The sequence below is a fragment of the Mesocricetus auratus genome, unplaced genomic scaffold (genome assembly GCF_017639785.1).
Source record: "Mesocricetus auratus isolate SY011 unplaced genomic scaffold, BCM_Maur_2.0 Super-Scaffold_100015, whole genome shotgun sequence".
Taxonomy (NCBI): domain Eukaryota; kingdom Metazoa; phylum Chordata; class Mammalia; order Rodentia; family Cricetidae; genus Mesocricetus; species Mesocricetus auratus.
The window spans coordinates 25,494,199-25,508,232 of NW_024429198.1; the positions used below are offsets into that span (position 1 = coordinate 25,494,199).

At 41.7% G+C, this 14,034-nt stretch overlaps 1 protein-coding gene across 2 annotated transcripts in view; it reads left to right on the forward strand.

Annotated features, from left to right (window-relative positions):
- Positions 1 to 14,034, forward strand: part of Sema5a (semaphorin 5A) — a 427,756-nt gene that overhangs the window by 150,479 nt on the left and 263,243 nt on the right. For both annotated transcript variants that reach the window (XM_040757698.1, XM_040757699.1), the window contains exon 3: positions 2,612 to 2,809. In XM_040757698.1, the coding sequence (XP_040613632.1) occupies positions 2,686 to 2,809 (124 nt within the window). In that variant the 5' untranslated portion in view covers positions 2,612 to 2,685. The remainder of the gene's footprint in view (positions 1 to 2,611; positions 2,810 to 14,034) is intronic.

Genomic DNA, 14,034 nt, shown 5'->3' on the forward strand with positions numbered 1-14,034 from the left:
TGTGCTCGTTTGCCAATTGTTTTCTGGGGTTTAACACTTCTGAGCCTTTCATTGCTAATCTTGTTTTTGTTGCATTTTCTTTGGCCATCTAGCATGAGAGGGAGCTGTACTTTGTTCTACATCTCTAGGTCTGCTAATTTTATTTTCTTGATCCACTGCTTCTGTCTCCTTTTTGGTGGAAACCCCGACTTCTGACAATCCTTGGGCAGCATCCAGCGATCTTTCCCATCTAACATGGCCTTTTTCCTTGCCTATCATGCCTCCCCTTAGTGAAGATCAACCCCATTTATCATTTCAACCTTCCTAAGCTTTCTATGCTACTTCTAGTTAATCTCCTCATCACCTGACCTGGAGTTTATAGCATTTTCCAAATGATTCATTTAGCATCATAATCCTGGCATATACATACCAAATATTGTAGTTTCATATATACCAGACTTTTAGTGGATGCTATTCAAACGAATAACAGTCAAATCCTTATAGTAATTTATATCACTTTGAGTCAATTTGTCTCTGTTTCCAAAATCCCATAGATGAGAACCATCACCATTTTAATATATTTCATGCATTGATGTTCAGGGATTTGGGCAGGGCTCAGCTATGCTTGTGACATATACTAAAGACCCTCAGTGTGCTTCAGGGTCAGTCTCAGCAATGGTGACTGCAAAGCTGGGGTTTATTGGCTCTAGCCCCCATACCACGTAACTGGTCTCTCTCCTGAGACATGAATGGGAGTTGTACTTCTGATCCACTCCTTGTATTCTCTGGGCATGTGTTCTAGATACAGGAAGTAGCCATCATGTTGTAGGGTCTGGCTTGGTAATTAGAAGTTGTGGCTTCTGCTGTGGGGTTTGCTGAGTAGTGCCACTGCAGAGCAACCCAGATGAACAGGGTAGAGGGCGCCATCCTGATGGACCGGGGTGAAAGTTGGACTTTGTGACCATTCTGACCAACTATACCCCTTAGTTATGCTTTGCCTCTGCTTTTTGCTCACGATGGACAAAATCTAAAGCCACAATTGTTTTTATTTTTTTGAACAATTGCAGTAACTTCAAATCAACTTATTCGCCCCTCTGTTGTTTTCACTGTAATTACCTCTCCAGACTGTTTTATTTTTCCCTTTCTTTATATATTCCTTCTATGATGAATAGACTACAGTAGTTTGTGGTCTAACCTTTAAGACCTCATACCTTCCCACAACTTACTTTCCATACCATAACCCCTATCCCAACTCTTCCTCTTCTCTCTTTACATTACCTGGTGTCTACACCAAGTGCAATAAAACTCCTGCTTACTCACTCCTCAGGATACTTTCTCATCCTCTCCCCTTGGTAAGGAACATCTTTCCAGAAATCCCTATCTTTTGAAATCATCTTCATCCTTCAATATTAAATTCAAATCTGACCCCCCTGTGTGCCTATCCTTGATCCCTCTAAATGGCAGGACACTCTCCCCTCACTCCCAATGCACTCTCACTTCTTTTAAAGCTAAGAGCCTGGGTTATTTTATTTGTACAAGCTTGCCTTATTTTAAAGAGTGTTTTGCTCATAGTCTCGAAAGTGTCTCAGTTTCTAGCCTCATCCTTTTATTCTACCTGGTATTGCTCAGTTTATGTTCTGTTTGACTCACACTTGGTCACAGGTTTTGCAGATAGATTAACCACAAATTTATACTCTCATTAGAATGATTGACAAGAATTGTGAGCCATAATGCTAATCAGATTGTTGGTAAAAGGTAAAGGCTGTATCCTTATTAAACGGGGCCTCATGGATGATAAAGAGTAATGGAGTTACTACTTGTCAACTTTATTTGCACAAGCAGGCCAAGACAGATCTACAAGGAAAGCCCCAGCAATGATCACAGAGATTAATCACCATTACTTGAGAGGGGTGTGACCTAGAATTGCTTAAACTTGGATTATCTCAGATTTAGTTCATTTATTCATGCACACCCATTCACACACACACATCCATACTCATACACACATAACCTATAATATGTACATGCATACACACATATGCACACACAATCTATACACATGCATAGATATATACACTATACATATACACACACCCTTATACAAACACATCAACACTATACACATACAAATATACACACACTCTCCACACACATAAAATAAACACACTAATACACAGACACTTCCATACCCATATACACAATCTATTCTATCACACATACCATGCACAACACACCAACACACACATATCTATAATATTCACATATACCCACTTACTACACATCACCATATACACACACCAATACATACACACATACCACTATATATATATACACAAACTAATACACACATTCATACCCATGTACACATAATCTGTACTACACATAAGCACAAACACACACATATACAACAGAACAATACACAATCTTACAATATATCCCCACACCCTTACACACACAGAACCTTACATGTATACACACCTCCCCCACTGTCTGAAGCATAATCTACTATCAAGTTTAATATGTTTGTATTTTATAACATCCCTGGTCTTTTATGGGACTTCTACAAAATGCTATCCATCAGGAAACAAAGCATGAATTCATGTTCACGGGACCATTCTCTTGTGTGTTGTAGGTACGTTTTACACATGAGGAGAAGGTGAGCTTCGTAGAAGACACGTTCCCAGAGTCAGAGATCCCTTGCCCACCATGAAGGGAGCCTGCATCCTTGCATGGCTGTTCTCAAGCCTGGGATTGTGGAGATTTGCTTACCCTGAGACCCAGGATCCAACCCAGTGCCAGAGGGCTGAGCATCCTGTCGTATCCTACAAAGGTAAGGAAGAAATAAAGTGAAAGAAATAAGACCATAGTGTAAATGCAAATCCCACATTTAATGCAGGAAAACAGAAGATGGATACTCCTTTTTGTTCTATGACTTCACCTGGTAATTGTTTAGGATGAAAACAAGCACTAAGATCCTTCTACATAAGAATCTCAGGTATAGCAGAGTGCTTACTCGTGAAGCATCCCAGATGGGATTGCTATGGATGCCAACTGTGTTATTGTCCCATCTTCATTGAGCAGGTTCTGCAGAGCTCCCAGACATTCAAGTCAGAGGCTGAAACCTTGGCATCGGTACTGCAGTAAGCAGTAAAATGACAGGAAAGAAAAGAAATTCTTCTTTGGCATTTCCTAATGAAGTCAGGGTCTTGCCGTGACAAGCCCTGTGGTTCTCATCTAGCATTACAATGCAGTGGAATCCATTATTGTCTGCAGTGTCTTCTCAGTGTAATGGCATTAGTTAGTTGATGGGCACATTCACTCTTCTGTTCTCTACCAAAAGTTATGTAAGGTCTTTATAGCCTGGACACTTGAACAATTCACAGAGAGGAAAACAAAACAAAACAAAATAAAAACCATGCATCTGTCCTCAGGATGCCTCTATTATCAGGCCAAATCAGACATTGCATTTTATTAACTGATTTCAACAGTCTGTCGCTAGTTTTGAAGCTTTGTGTCACAGACTTCATATGTCAATATGAAATATAAACAATAATCTAAGCCCCACATTTACCAATTTTCACTCTATTTTTTCTCATTTAAATACCTACTTCTGACTTGTCCCACATCTGGCAAATTGTGTTGACCCAAATTCAGGATATTATATAATTTTGTCTATGCTATTTCAGTCTGTAACTGTTAATGAAAAGGACTTGATGATATTATTGTTATATCAGACATGGAAAAGCTACCAAATAAAACTTTTCCTAAAACCATGAACTGCACGGTCTCTTGAGGACGTGATTTCTGCAGGGTCAAACAAGGTTCTACCTGAATTCCAAACAGTACAGTTTTCTTGGGTAGTTCTTGGATGTATTTAAATCTTCTGCTGCATTTTTTTTCATTTCCCATGGAAAAAAAACATCTTTTAAAGAAAGGGACTCACTCACCCAGTGTGGCCTATGCTCACTGCATTCTTATTGTGTCATCTGAGTTGTCTCACATCCACGATAACTGGCAATTCTGAAGTGACACGGGTCCTTAGGAAATTCACACTGGCATCTCTTTTGACTTCCCAGTAGATGTGGCCTCCACAGTGAAGCAGTGTCCAGTGGACAGTTGTCGGAGATTTACAGCCACCAGCTAACGGGAGCAAGCCTGATCTCTTTGTATCATCTTTTCTTCATCCCACAGTTGGAACACTTCCGTATCCACCACAGTGCTCCGCCTGCTCTCTGAACCCCACATCAGTGCAGCTGGGAGAGGAAGGCTGAGCCGAGTTTCCCCACCGCTCCCAGCTTTTGTTCTGTTTCATTTTTACTCGGGTTAGTAGGTTCCCTGGCATCCAGAGGTTTATTCATTTGTCACTCCAGGGAATCGGAGAAGTTATGTTTTCTATTGTTTTTCTTTTTTTGCTGATCAGCTTGATATCAATACATGCATTTTAATATAATTGATAGACTTTAATTGGTTGCTACATTTTTGCCCCTGGGAATGTTAGAACGATGCCCTTTCAGCTTAGGATAGCATCTTGAGCTCAGTGATAACTTTCAGTCTCTTGGATCAAAGATGCTGCTGTTCTCTTACCTGCTTCCTCATGTCACTCTGGGAATAGTACTTCCAGGCTGCTTTGAGCACTGGCAGTTAGGGCTTTTTGGCCAACAACCCTAGCGGAAAAATGCATGATAATTAACCCTAAGAATGCCTACTACTTCCAAGTCATCTATAGGCTTCAGGGCCTTAATATCTACCACCTTACCCTCTATTTCTTGTTCCTATACAAAATCTTTGTACCTTTGTAGAGCAACACTTAATTCTGTCCCTTTCACATATTGCATGCCCTATTACTCCATCATACAGTGCATGCCCCATCACTCCATCATACAGTGCATGCCCCACTCCATCATACAGTGCATGCCCCACTCCATCATACAGTGCATGCCCCATCAATCTATCATACAGTGCATGCCCCACTCCATCATACAGTGCATGCCCCACTCCATCATACAGTGCATGCTCCATCACTCCATCATACAGTGCATGCCCCATCACTCCATCATACAGTGCATGCCCAACTCCATCATACAGTGCATGCTCCATCACTCCATCATACAGTGCATGCCCCATCACTCCATCATACAGTGCATGCCCCACTCCATCATACAGTGCATGCCCCATCATTCCATCATACAATGCATGCCCCACTCCATCATACAGTGCATGCCCCACCACCCCATCACTGCACTCTACATTGCAGTGAATGCACTATCACTTTGTCATTTCCACAGTCGCAATTCCAGATAACCCATTGTTCCTGGGACTCATTGAAAACCCTTCCAGATCATATTTTCTTCTTTGCTTTGGTCCTCAGAGTATGTATCTCACTGAGGAATTAAAACCAAATTACCACTGTCAAGTCCCAGAAAGCCATCTCATTCTATGTAGTTATGCCAACAACCCTGATCTCAGTTTATTTCAGTTCCTAGATTTTGCTTTTGATTCTCATAGAGCTTAAAGTAAAATCGATGGAATGAGAGTTGTCCATAGAAATCGTCTTTTGTGTCTGTCCTCTCTTCTGGATTACCACTCTACATTTATATGAAGCTTTACTTACGCTTCACGGTTTACTCTTCTTTCATATCTCAAACAAAGATGCATAAACATACAAACAATCAAACTTGGTAGTCCTTCATAAAAGGTGGTATGTATATAATTCTGCATAATGGAGTAAACCCTGGCATTAGAATGTCCACATTTACACATGCTCTGCTACATGTTCTAGTCCTGTTTAAATCCCACCACTGAGAGATGTATTGGAAGATTTTTCATGAATTTGGAATTCTAGGTTAAAGGGTGAAAGTGCTTGGGTCCTTTGGATGCACATTTCAGATTCTTCCTGATGAAGATATCATTGCCTGAGGATCTGTTCCCTGCAGCCTTGCCAGTGGAGTATGCTCTTAGGGTTTGCGATTTGAGTCCACTCCACAGTTCACAAATGCCATGTCAAACTATTGTAGATGATCTTTTACCAAGTCCTAGGCAAGGACTCCATCACTCGGTTATTTACCCATCTCTAAGTTGCCTATTTTTAGTTTTTGGTGAACGTGTAACAAACTTTTAATGAGTGCCTTTTGCCAACATCGGGTTCTACATTTTGACTCAACAGAGGCCAAGGTCCAATCTCTTAGAATGAAAGGGACTTCACATAACACCCTGTTAGGTGTTTGTGTCATGTACATGGAACCCAGGAGAGGAACATGGGAGTCAGGCAGCCCCAGCCCCAGATCCATTTATGGAAGGTTTCTAGGAAAAGCTTACGGCAGAGCTGGGTCCCATATGGCTGCCAGCAGTTTATGAACCTTGCAAAAGGGAGATACTCCAAAGAAAGGAAGTGGATAAGAATTAAATGATGCAGAGTGGGATGCTGCATCCCCGTCCTAGCAAACACACAGTACCAGAATGAGTCACAACATCCTAGGTGAAAGGGAAAGAGAAGTGGCGAAGGATATCCTAGATATGGAGGGCTTAGATGTGCATGGCGTGGTGAGATATCTGAAGATTAGCCTCCACTGGGAGGAAGGAAATGTTGTGACCATCAGGCAAGGTCATTCTCGGGCTACTGCTGTGATCAAAGGCAGCAAGAAGGAGAAACTGAGGTCTAGATGGTAACACAAATAAAAGAAAGCATAAGTGAATGTGGTTCTAGAACTTGGAGAGGGCTATAGTTGATGATATAATGGATAGAGAACCCAAGAGACTAGGAAGCTCTGTTGCTATCTAGGATCTTGGATCTTTACTCCAATTATGGTCAACAAGGGAGGCAGATGTGAGGGACTGAGAAGCCTGTGAGCCCCAGAAGGAAGGATCTAGCTGAGAGCAAGACAATCCAGATCTCAGTGATGTATTCTTTCATAGACAGGACTGGCTATGGAAGTCTGATAACATAGTGTCCAAGTTCAGCATGGCTCAGAAGGCAGAGGAGGCACCTTACCCTTGATGTCCTGGGTCTTTTAGTGTTGGAAGTCTGTGCATTTGAAAAGCTGAACAGTTGAACTGCATTTCAGCAGCTCTTGTAGTAGTGGTGTATTTGGGTATTGCTTTCCTAGGGCTGTTGCAAGATGACCACCAACTGGGTAATTTCATGTTGTCTTCTCTCACAATGTGTTAGCCAGAAGACCACTGTGACAGTGTGAATGAGGCCATAGTCTCTCTGAGGACTCTAAGAAGACTTCATTTCCTGCACTCAGCAGTAGTCTGTGGCTTGCCTTGGTTTGCAGTTTCATTGCCCAGTCTCCTAGGCATACACTCTCCAAAATCTCTCTGTGTATTTTTCTGTCTTCTCTTGCTATACCGTGTCACTTTTTATTAGGGATAACTCAAATCCTCACCTGGTCTCAAACAGTTCATCTGGAAAAAGCAATTTTCAAACTGTGTCACATCTGCAGGAGCCTTTGTTTAACACTCAAGTAGATGGTTTTGTGTGGCCCCAGCAGAGCCCATTTTGTGTTGCTTAACCAGGGCTGTGTAGAAGGAAGAAGTAAAGCACATTTCATGTAACGATAAATGTGTGGCTCCAAAGAGAGAAAAATGTTAGTTGTGCAGGGACAGGAAGACAGGAAATAGTTTTGAAAAGAGCGCTATTGAATAATCCTTTAGAGAAGATGGGGAAAAGCCAGGTGAAGGAAGAGGCTAAAGAAAGAAAAGAGAGGGGGAGAGAATCAGTGTGGCTGAGGCACTGAGCTGTAGGAGTGGGGGGTCCTGGGAACAGGTGAGAGGTTCTCTGGTAGGAAACATTCCACCTCCAGTGAGCTAAACTGAAGGGAGGGTGCCAGGAACCCAGGATGCAGGACAGAGAGTGGGTTGAGGTGGGGTAGGAGTTCCTGGGTAGTAGACAGGTGATGCCCAAAAGACTGGGAGCTCCCGGAAGGAACTGATGCTTTGAACAGAGGATAAGACTGCTTATAAAACACACAAAAGATGCCCCGTGGATGTTATGAGAATAGCTCATCCTGGAGGTGACAGTTGGTCACTACTTTATCTATCACGTAAATTCATTTTTGGAATATAGAACCAACTGTGCATGGAAGTTTGAGAAATTGTCCCAAAATACTGACCAGGAAGAAATGAAGGAATTGCATAGTCTTGTTTTAAACTCTTGATTTCCACATGGTTCTTTTAAGTATCATGATTTGGTGTTATACTTTGGCAAAATTCTGCATAACAGGCTTTTAGTGAAGTGAATCATAGGCCAACACAGCACCTTAATGCCATGAAGCACATTTTGTCAGGGTCTTGATTGAAAGTACCTGGACAGACTGAAAATTCTTATACAATCTTATTTTCCAGCCCCCATGAAGTATTTCTCACTCCTCTCTCACTGAGTTCTTTGCTTCATACGACCTAATGGCTTACTGGGTTTGAAGACTGCCACCAACTTGACTGCATGCTCTGGAAGATTTATCCATGAATATTCAGTGGTGACTAAATACTGATTGCCAACATTCCATTCATGTTGATGTGCTTGTCATCTGTTCCAATAAAAGGGAAAAATAGTGACCCTTCAAGGTGTATGTTTCTTAGCATGCTCCCTGAGTCCCATAACCATCATCGGAATTAGCCTTAAATGTTTCAAGTTGACTTGAGGCAATTGTACCTTATTCTGTTTTTGTTTGTTTATTGATTAAAGTTTACCCAGCATGCTGGCTATGGAGGGAACGTGCTCTGCTGATTGAAATGTACTTACGGCAAGCAATTTACCATTATGCAGGAAGAAAGACCACTGATGAGTGAGATGTTCCATACTCTGCAGAGCTTTAGGACGTAAAATTGTGACTGATTCGAGGCATTTCGTCAGGGTCTTTGTTGGATGCATTTGCTATTAATGGTTCAGATTGCTTCTGCCTGCAGTAACAGGCAGGGCACTATTGATTTCATCTCCCAGGTTCCTGCAATCTTTATCTTTAACTCTTTAGTGATCTTGTAGAATGTCTTCCTACTTAGAAGTGTATTGATTGAGCTAAAAAATTATGTCAGAATTTATGGAAAAGTCTATGGATGCTCGATGGAGGATTAGTCGTACTTTGCCCTAAGAGGTTGGGGAGGGCAATAAGGGGGTTGTCTTTTCCAGCCATGATCATTACTGAGTCCAAGCTTGGGAATGAATAGTTCCTTATCTGAGCATGAGGCCTTAAGTGGTCAAATGCTGTTGAACTTGGACTTTTATTCCTGTACCACAGTGAGAGTGATTACTTTTCATGAACATGTATTTTTTTCTGAATCATGTAATTATTTCACATTTCTGCATGTGCTAGAAGCATTGCGTTGTTAGGTGATGATGAGAAAAATACAGAGCATGTCTTTATTAGGATGACATTTCATCGTGCTTGGTGACCGGTAGGCTCTTGCCCCCCCCCCCCCGAGAGCTGCTTTCTTCTCTCTCCCCATGACACTGAGCTCCAGTTCCCTTTCTTTCTGTTAACTACCTTTGCAACCCACTTTCCCACCTCCTCCCATTCTTGCCTTGACAGCACCATAGACTGTTCGCCTGCTGGGCTTGGCTGGCCTTTTATTACTGGCTGCTGGTGCTGGTTGACCTGCCAAGTCTTCCGATTATGGCTTGAGAAGATATAACCCAGTCAGCTTCAGTTACACTCAAGGGTAGAACGAAATGTATTCTATTAGCAAACAGGAGTATAAGAAACAGGTATGAGAAGAAGGCTGCTTTCTGCTGGGCATCATGCATGCCCCCCAGCTCCATGTGCTTCCTTGTTCATGTGTGTCTTAAAAGCTCATGCATATTCCTTAACTATGTGTATGAGCCCTATTGCCATCTGTGCCCCCTGACTCCAGGTATGCCTTTGGATTCTTGTGTGTTTTGTTTCCATTCCCATAGCCTGACTCCATGGGTGTACTCTGGTTCCATGTGTGACCAAGGGTCCGTATCCCTTGATTCCATCTGTGCACCCAACTCCATGTTTGTCTCCTGACTCCATGTGCATCCCCTGTTCTGTGTACATTCTCTGGTTCTGTGTGTATCCCATGATTTTATGTTTGCCCCACATGTACATATATGCTCCCCTACTCCCTGGTCTCCATGTTCGTGTGTGTCCACTGACTCCATGTTTTCATGAGTCCATGCCTCCTGACTTCCCCATCTCTATGTTTCCTTGACGCTGTGTTTTCTATGACTTACTGAGTATCCCATGGTTTCATGTTTGCCTTACACCTCCTAAGGTATCCATCAACACACTGTTTTTTTTCCTCTGGGTTTTGGGTAGCTGGAGTCTTTTACTAGTTTATTTATTTAATACAAAATAATATTTTTATCATAGTCTTCTTTTCCCAAACTCCTCCCAGATCTTCCCTGTACACTCAACTTCATGTTCTTTGTCTCTATCTTTCCAAAACAAAATGAAAATAAATAAATAAAAAAGCAAATAAAAAATGAAAAAACACCAAAACAAAACATGACTGGAGTCTAAGGTCTTGCCTGGCTTCAGCCTCCCCAGCCAGGAAAGGGGTTGACATGATGAGAACCCCTATAATGTACTACAAGCTTCATCACCTTAAAACTGATAATTGATAAGCCAGTGGTGAAATTACAGCCAGTATTCATCTCTGTCTAGCCTCAGGCCCTTAGAAGTCTGTGTGTTGGGGGTGGGATGCATGATGGTGTTCTAGTCCCTAGGAGGTGGAATTAGGAATTTTATTTAGTTAAAATGTATCACAGTAATAGATTTTAACACCTTTAACATTTGTATACATTTGGGATTAGTGGTGCCTATTTGCATTCCTCACAGCTCTGGAGGCTGGGATAGGAGAATTGAAGGCTTATGATTATCTTGTAATGAATAGCAAACTTCTGACTCTCCAAATGTGTAACATAGCTGTTTCCTAAGAAATGAATTAAAATATGAGACTGCTTAAGGTTGACAGTTGTCCTAAATGGAACTGTTTCCCTGCAGAAATGAAGTTTTCATAAAGCATGTTTGTTTTCTGGTGTCAGTTCAGGACATTAGTGTTTAGTAAGAGTGGGGCACAATCACTAAGGACCCTTTGTGATGACATGCAGTACTGAAGCCTCGTGTGATACCATGTCAAATTCACAAAGCAAATGAAGCCGCTAAGCTATTTGGAAAGCGCTTCTGATGTTAAAACATGTCAGTGTTCTGACTGTAGAAATGTATAAAGCATGTAGTTTGTCAGCCCCTGCATGTGAGGCATCACCATGGAGGCCTTGGATGAACGTACCACTTGTTCAGGCTTTAGTCCTGAAGATTATTGATGTTTGTCACATACTTTGCATCTGATGGTCCCCGATGAGTAACTGCTAAGTCCAAGCATCTCTATTCCATCCTCAGACACAATCTAAGGTGTAGCTGATTACTTCCTATCACTAGGACAGCGTCTGGATTATTTTATTACGTCAAATATACTGCTTTGTTCTGCATGATCCAATGTGTCCTGGGATGAAGACTTTATATTGCCATCATCAGGCCTCTGATTTAGACGGACTTCCCTTGACATTGACGTGTTTATCTTTAAGCATATCATGCTCTTTCTAAGCACTGAGTGGGCAGCTGAATTGTTTCTTATAGTAAGGATTAAACACAGCCTTCCTGCTCTGTGAGGGCAGAGCTGGGGATAAATGAGGGGAAGTTTTTAATTAGGTAGTACCTTTCTTGGAGCCTGTCATTCTTCTTATAATAGCTGAACAAAATAAGCAGCTGCATCTACAAGTGAGAGGCACAGCTTTATTCTACCATGCCCACCACAGTGCTGAAAGTCTGTGTTACCAGAGGGACAAGGAAAGGACTATCTAGCTTCTCCCTAAATATTGCTAGCCTGTTTTCTAATTTAGTCAAACTTGAACTCTTGTTTCCTTCAGTCTCCCTCAATATGGAATGAAGGAGAGCCATGGGGGTGAACTGAACATTTTGGAAACATTAAGTTTCTCTTTTCTAATCTCAGGGCCCTCTTCCAGAGAGGGACTTTCCCTACTCATAACAGAGAGCATTACTTATCTCATGTTGACATTCATGACGACGTATACTCTAGAGCTAAATGGACAGATTCCTCCCGTCTCAAGCTCAACAAAGATTTGTGTTGGTATTTGACTATTTCCACCTTGGAAGTACTGCTGGGCATCCTGTGATATAGACTGCAAAGCCTATTAGCTAAAATCAATGGAGTGAGACCTTGATGCCCAGAGTGGCCTGGATGAGTGCTTCTAGTGGCCATCAGAAGTTGATGAATGATTATTATTCCTGTTTGCAGTTTTGATTTTTGTTCCACTCAATGCTCTGGTTTTAGCATGGGGAGCATTTTAGCTTCTGCTTGTTTGAAGATAAAAGCAGAGGTCCATTTCATTAATAATTCAGTCAATATTTAGTGAGTGTATGTTATGTCCTGGAAATTGTTTTAGTCACTGGGGTTATCCCAGTCAGCAACGTAGAGATAAATTGTGGCCCACACTGACTTTCTGCTCTATTAGGGAGACAGCCAATAATAGGGCTGATATTGAGTGGACTCCCTTGTGGAACTGAGAGAGAATGTAAAGCAGTGATGGGTTAAAAGGAGGGTTTTGCAGCTGTCACCATGGTAACTAGGTGTATCAGATGGTTTCCCTTTGCATCTCAGCCGCCATTTGATCTTTTCTTTTCGTTCTTTAAAACAGACAGGTAGTTATTGTACGTATTTGTATACTGTGTAAACATTTTTAAAAACCATAGTGTGTCATTAACATTTTCCTCTCCTTAAACTTTTACCATTTCTATATGTTATATACCTTTGGGCATCTCTCTTTTGATTATACAATACAGGGCACATTGTTATACCACCCTTTTGTTGTGGTTGTTCTGTTTGGAATCTGGTCAGGGTGTTAGCCATGGTTCAGGCTCCTTACCATTTGGATTCCTGTTGGTATTTGTGAATGGTGTGGGACACCAACAGAAGCTGACAAGGGCAGAGGGGCATAGCCCGTGCGCTTCCAGGAGCAGGCTGACTCCAGAGGCCACAGTTCCCATCTGTGTTCCAGTCTCTAGAAAATACAAGCGGAGAAGGGTTTATAAATTCTGAGTCTGTAGATTGGGATCATTCACTACTTTGGTTTTTATTTTCAAAAAGATTGACACTATATGGAAGAATTGGGGTAATGTAACGAAGTAATTTTTTGAGATTTTAAAGGATCACTTGGTCTGCTAAAGATGAACTGAATTACAGGCAGATGAATGTGTAACTGGAATTTCTTTCTAGCCTGGCCCAGCAACCAGTTAACCTCAAATAAGTACACCAAGACTTGAATTAATTTATAAAATGTTGGCTGATGTCTAGGGCTTCTTACTAGCTAGCTGTTTCTTAATAATTAATCATTACTATTAATCTATATTTTGCCACAAGGCTGTGGCTACCCATAATCAGGCATGTTACTCCACTTGTAGCATGGCATCTCCTCGTGGCCTCCCTCTGCCTTCCTCTCCTCAGCCTTCTCCTGGTCTGGTAGCGCAACCTATCTTCCTGCCTGGCTGTTGGCCAGCTGGTGTTTTATTTATCAACTAAAAAGAGAAACATACATACATACAGAAGGATATCCCCCATCATGAATGAATGCAGTACAGGGAGACTAGTTGGGTGATGTTGATTAATCTTAGTTGGAGATGGTGTTGGCTTACCTAAGGATATGAGTGGGCACTGTGAACAGTAGTGGTAATATTTATTTGGGAGGCAGAATAAAAACTACTAGCATTCATTATATATGTGTGCTCTAAGAGAAGTTGGGCAGGACTGATTCTGTCCTTTTCTGGTTGTGCCACAGAACATTGAATGAGGTGGAGAATTCAGTTGAGGTATTGTGTGAGGAGTTTCAGAGCTCAACACCTGATAAGTTAAATTCAAGATGCTACAAACACACCTGGAGTTTTGAAGAACAATCGTAGGTGGAGCTAGACTTGTGGGAGGTATTTACCATTCACTATTAGTTGAGGGACCTAGGGAAAGGGCTGTGGAATTAGTGGTAAAAGTTGGGGTGAGTAGATCCTGGTGCAAGTCAGAAGATAGATT